The following is a 6,124-nucleotide window of genomic DNA, read 5'->3' as shown; positions in this document are numbered from 1 at the left end:
CTCCTCCTCCTCCTCTGGGATCTCCAGCTTGCGTGTATAGCAGGCCTCGTGCCGCTCGCTCAGTGTGGTTATATCAGTTTCCCACATCAGGCTGCAAGCTCCTGGTGGGCAAGAATCGCGAAGGAGCCCTGGGGTCTAAACCAGAGCCTGGCCCAGTGGCCGCCTTCACTGAGAGTAAATCAACGATCCAGCACCAGAGGTCTTGACAGGCCAGCTCCCGGGAGAGCACACTGTGTCCGCTTCTCTAATCTGGGGACCCACCCTGTGCGCTGGGAACGGACGGAACTCTTACCGCCTCCAAAACGGCGCGGGCGGCCTCCCGGGTGGGGAAGACCCCGGAGCTGGGCAGGTCCGGCACCACCGGGTGCAGGGCGGGCTCCGGGGCGGGCACGACGCGCTCGCGGCCCACCTCCCGCCACCCGTGGCCGTCCTGCAGCTCCCACAGGCACTGCCACACCTGGCGGCGCGGGTCGCCCACGAACTCGCCCAGGCGCGGACGCGGGGCCTCTCGGTACGTGCCCAGCAGCGCCAGCAGCGCGCCCCGGGTGTCGGGACTGTCGCGGGGATCGTGGAGCAGGAAGCCTGGCTGCACGCCGCCCGCCCCGCCGCCCGGGCAGTAGCACAGCAGCCGGCGCAGCTGGCACCGCTGGAGGGGGCCGCGGCGCAGCTGGTCCCGTAGGCGCTGGTGCAGCCGGGCCGCCCGCACCCGCGCCGCGCAGCCCGCGCCGGGCGCCAGCGGCACGCACAGCGAGTAGCTGCGGCCGGGGGGACCCAGGAGCGCGGCCGCGCGCGGCTCGAGGGGCGCGGCGGCGGCGTCGTGGCCCACGGCGAAGTGCGCCAAGGTGCAGCCGGGGAGCTCCAGGGCGAAGCAGCGCGGCGACGCCATGGTCCGTGCGCAGGCCCCTCGCCGCGGCCCCAAGAGGCGCCCGAGCAGCCGCGGGGCGCGCGGGCGGCGGGCGAAGGCCATGGGCGCGGCCTGGCCCGGCGCCCCCTCTCGGCGCTGGGAAACGAAACCTCGGCGCGGGCGGGGGGCGCCGCCGGGAAACGAAAGCGAGCGGCAGGCGGCCCGGGCGGGGCCCTGGTTTGAGGCGCCCTCCCAGGCCTGGCCTCGCCTCCGCTCCCTGCGCCCAGGGCTGCGCCGGAAACGGGCTGCGGCCGGAGGGAACACCCGCACGTGCGCTCTCCGCGTGGCCCCGATTGCGGGCCCGGGCTTGCAGCCTGAAAGCGGCTCCGGAGCCGCGTTCCGGGAGCGGGGAGGCGGCCCCAGGCCCCGGTTGCGTTCCTCCTCCGTTGCACTGCAGACTCCTTACCTGAGCATGACTTGGCGAGCCCTCCACGTCCCTGACCTCAGTGCTCCGCGCTGACCACCCGCCCTGCCCCGGCTCAGACCAAGTGCTGCTAGGAGCTGCTTTTGTGGCCTGAACAGCGAATGCTTTTCACTCCCCTTTGCACTTGCTTTTCCCGTCTTCTTGGAATTATGGCCCCCACCCGCCTTTTGCTGACTCTCAACCTGGAAGTATCCGCAGATTTGCAGCTCCGGGTCGCCATACACGAGCCAGATCACAGTCCTGCTCTCAGGTCGGATGACAGTAGCATGTGGCATGTTTTCCCAGACAGAAGGCCAGCAGCAGCAGTATTGCTGCCTTTGTATAGCAGAGTTTACACAATTGTTTGGATATTTTATTCTGTTTTTACTCATTAACTGGTATCTTTAAAAAAAAAATGTCAGTCAGACCAAAAAACAAAATCCGTGGGGAAAAATCTCAAAACTGTAGAATTGAGGCAAAGATGAAAAACATAAGATGAGCTAGAAGCAACTAAATCTTATGATTTAATCAATTTGGATTTAGTGTGGGGTTATGTTTACTTCTGAAAGAAGAAAACGTTTTTGATAAACATGAACTGTTAGAGATATGTGGTTGAAGAATGGGTTACTAGGCAAGTAATGATTTGGAGTTCAAGATGTTTTAGCTCTTAGAGAATAGGTTCATTTTTATTCTGTATGAGTACTTTGACTTTCTGACATGTAGCGTGTGGAGGTGTTTTCACAGGTATGGCACATATTAAAACAGGAGTCCTCCTGTAACTCCTTCTGGGTTAAGATAGTATTGCCTCCTCCCTTGAGCCTTTCTTGACCCTTTTCCCATGCCCCACCCTTCCCTGTGTTAGTCGGCTGGGGCAGCCATAACAAAATATCACAGCCTGGGAGTCATAAACAAGAGCAATTTATTTCCTCACAGTTCTGGAAACCAGAGGTCTAAGATCAGGGTGTCAGCAGCGTTAGTTTCTCCTGAGGCCTCTCTCCTTGGCTTGCAGGCAGCTGCCTTCTTGCAGTGTCCTCACCTGCTCTTCCCTCGGTGCCTGTATCCCTGGTGTCTCTTTGTGTGTCCAGATTCCCTCTTCTAAGTCATATGGGATCAGGGCCCACCCTTACAGCCTCATTTTACCTTAACCACCTCATTACAGACTCTGTCTCCAAAGGATGCTGACGTTCTGAGGTATGGGGTATTAGGGTTTCAACATATGAATTTGGGAGGAGCACAGTTTAGCCCGGGCCACCTCCCAAAATATCTGGGTCAGTAGCCTTTCCCCCGTGCACCATCAAGGTTATTGAGATGATAGGATTTTTACACTCTGCAGTCTCCACTCACCCATCGGTCTATTTCCCTCCTTGACAGTGCGCAGGAAGTGCCCTGAGCCTCCAACAGAAAGCCAGCCTGGCACATACTTTGCTAAGTAAACCATGGTATTTGTTCTTAAGTTTTTCTCTCCATTTTCACCCACCTCCTCCCTACAAGGTGACTGTGAAATCAATGGCACTGCAGTATCTGGGCTCAGTTGATGTTAACTATGTGTTGAAGATTGAAGATACAATATCTTCATTCATAAAAGAAAAATCTTTGTCATATCTTTGAGCCCCAGTTTCAAATTCCTAGAAGAGAGAATGTAATGGTACCAAGTTGGGTGGATGTTTAAATTGAATAAACTTGCCTGTAGTAATCTACTCTTGTGGGTGGGGAGGAGAGAAGCTGGGAGCTGGAAAGACACTTCAAAGAGGTCTTTGAAAGAATGAATAACACCGCTTTATTAAGTAAAAAAAAAAGCCAGTCTTCAATACTCACAGTATCAAACAAGAAAAAAAATGAAACAGTTTTAGCCATTCTGCTTATAGGGGAAAAAAACCCAAAAATACGAAAGGGAGAATTAACAACTATAAATGCAGTAACTAATAAATAAAAAAATGAAAAAATAACATTTATTTTGAAACAGAGATGGGTTTTCGAAAACCTGTTTAAATTGATATGCTTCTAGGCAGCCCGTTTAAGTGGAAAAACAGAAAGAAAATGAAATCAGCACAATAAAAATACGAAGAGGAAAGAACCAGAGATTAAACAGGACACCAGAAAGAGAAAGAATATTATATACAATCTGTATCAATTAATCTGAGCGTCATGAAGTAAATGATGAACTTGGAAAATAAGAATTGATAAACTAGATCCCCAGGAAAGAGTGATGACTCTATAATCCAGATCCCAAGAAAGAAGTTGATGAAGGTGTACTTCATCAAGCAGCCCTTGGGCAAGTTTTATGAGTAACTGCTTCATCAAGGAACAGATAAACTTTCTACTGTGTAAACCTTCTGCTCTTTTTTATAAAAGTTCTTTGGGGCACATTTGTGGGCTTCCGATTTGAGGGGTATTATATTGTATTGAGAATAGATTTTCTCACTAAGAAATGTCATTTATATAGCTCCCCATGAGGAAGGAGTTAACATAGCAGGTGCAGGTTCTCTCTCTGGCATCTTTGCAGGGGAGCCCAGAACCATGATCAGTCCTGACCAAACCCTAGAAACATGGCCTTGGAAGGGTTCTTTATATTAATCATCAATGATTCTGCGTGTACCCCTGGAGCAATGGACCATGCCCCACCAGCTTGTCAGGATTGCTTTGCACAAATATCAAGACCGATGATGGGCTCCTCATTCACTCTCGGATGCCCAAGTTTAGGTGACCATGGCTGATCACGGCAGGATGCGCCTGCATGTCCAGCTCGCCATGTAACCCCAGACTCTAAGACTCAAGCAGGTTTTCCTGTCCAGCTGTCTCACACTTGTCCCTGTTGTTCACTGCTAGAGAGCAAGCACATCCTGTGCAACCCCAGATGGCAGAGGACTCAGAAGCCTGTGTAGACCACTCCAGTCTTTGGTTGATGTACACCTTTTGCCTGTTGTTCTTGCTCTGCATGCTTTCCATGGAATAAATCCTACCTGTGAGTGCAAGCTGCTCCTGAGTCTTATGAGTCCCTTTAGCCAGTCAGCAAACATGAGGGTGATGCTGAGACTCCTAAATCACAACCCAATATGCACGACAGTTAAATACGAATGTCAAGGAATAGCACTCACTCTGACTTTGAAACACTTGATATTCTATTTCATTTATTTAAACACATACATACACACAATTACAATTCTGTCAATGAGTGAAATTACACTCATTAGATGAATTAAATTACAAGCAGTAACTGAGTGAACAGGAAAGCCAAGGCGTTAGTGAAGATGTTTGCAATATATGTAACCAAGAAAGTGCACAATATGCAGTGAATTCCTACAAATCAGTAACAGGCATTTCACAAAAGAGAATATCCAAATGGCTAATAAACACCTAATAGGGTGCTTACCATCTTAGTCATCAGTGGAAATTAAAACCACAGTGAGACACCACTACACGCCCTCTGGGACGGCTAAATTAAGCAAGAGAAAACAGAAATTCTTAAAGTAACAACACCAACTGAGAAGGAAGACACGGGGACTAGAACACATATCTTTCAGGTAGTAGTTTAAATTGGTTAAACCACTCTGGAAAACTCTTTGAAGGTATGTACTAAAAGGAAATGTGCATATACCTTATGAACCAGTAATTCCACTCCTGGGTATATACCCAACATAAACGCATACCTACGGGGACCAAAAGGCATGTACAAGAAAGTTCATAGCATAATAGCCGAATATTCCAAATGCTCATCATGATAGAATGGTTAAATGAATTGTGGTATATTCAAACAATGGCATCCCAGCTAGCTATGAAAATGAAGAAACCACTGCGAAACACAACAAAATGGATCCATCCACAAATAAAACATTGAGAGAAAGAAGCTAGAAAAGAAACTGTGTTGTCTGATTCCCTCCATATGAGCTTCAACAGCAGGCAAACCTAGAATATAGTTTTAGGAAACAGGACAGTGTGATCTTTGGGGCAGAGGTAGGGTTTAGGGCCTGGGGGAAAGTGTTGAAGACTTCAAGGTCTTGGTAAAGTTCTACTTCTCGATCAAGATGGTTGCTACATACATGTGTTCATTGTGTCAGAAATTCAGTATGCTGTACATCGATGAATTGTGCTCTTTATGATAGTATGCTTCAGTAAAAGATTTGCCAAAAAAATAATATGATGGTTTCAAGTAACTAAACCGATTCCACAACCCACTAATACATTGCAGCCGCTGTTTGCCATTCCTGCAGGGGTGGTCCACATCAGGGAGCACAGAGTACATTGGGGATGTATGTTAGGGATAGGTGTTTAAAGACAAAAGGCCCTGGCTAAAAATGATGGTGACATTTGGCTGTCACCAATACTTGGATGCCTTTGGGAGGGGAGAGATGGCCAACTCCCAAGGTATAGAGAGCAAGCAGGGGGCTGCATTGGCCTGGATTCCAGCCCACCCCCTTCTTGAGCAGTTGGAAGAAGAAATCCCTCCCGTCCTTTGCAAGCCGGGACTTTGGAGAAGTTCTGCCACTGCTGAGCCTTCCTCTTGGACGGGTGGAGAAGGGCAAGTTATGAAGGAATAAGCATGTGTTCAAAGACTAGCAAAGTGACTGTTGACTTCTCTGAGCTCTTTGCCAAAAGGAACTTTGACTTCTTTATTTGATTCATATTTATTAATATTTTTCCTGATACAAAGGAGGCTCTCAATAAACACTTGTTGAAGGAAAGAAGAAAGAAAAGAAGGAAAGAAAGAATGCCTGAATGAATGAGTGAATAAAAGAAAAAGCCAGGATAGAACTTAGGAAGACTGAGAAAGTAATAATAAAATAATGGGATAATAATGATCAATTGATGAGTGGTATTGC

At 48.9% G+C, this 6,124-nt stretch overlaps 1 protein-coding gene across 3 annotated transcripts in view; it reads right to left on the bottom strand.

Moving 5' to 3' along the window:
• Window positions 1-1,264, bottom strand: part of CMPK2 (cytidine/uridine monophosphate kinase 2) — a 32,057-nt gene extending 30,793 nt beyond the window's left edge. Inside the window, exon 1 of one of the 3 annotated variants that reach the window (XM_046663321.1) lies at window positions 293-1,264. In XM_046663321.1, coding sequence (XP_046519277.1) covers window positions 293-967 — 675 coding nt within the window. In that variant the 5' untranslated portion in view covers window positions 968-1,264. The remainder of the gene's footprint in view (window positions 1-292) is intronic. The other 2 variants (XM_046663322.1, XM_046663320.1) reach the window with 2 other exon arrangements.
• Window positions 1,265-6,124: the final 4,860 nt, after the last annotated feature.

Source organism: Equus quagga, chromosome 5 (genome assembly GCF_021613505.1).
Source record: "Equus quagga isolate Etosha38 chromosome 5, UCLA_HA_Equagga_1.0, whole genome shotgun sequence".
In the NCBI taxonomy this organism is placed as follows: Eukaryota; Metazoa; Chordata; class Mammalia; order Perissodactyla; family Equidae; genus Equus; species Equus quagga.
The sequence above is the reverse complement of the archived record's forward strand: the minus strand, read 5'-3'. Positions and strand labels throughout refer to the sequence as shown.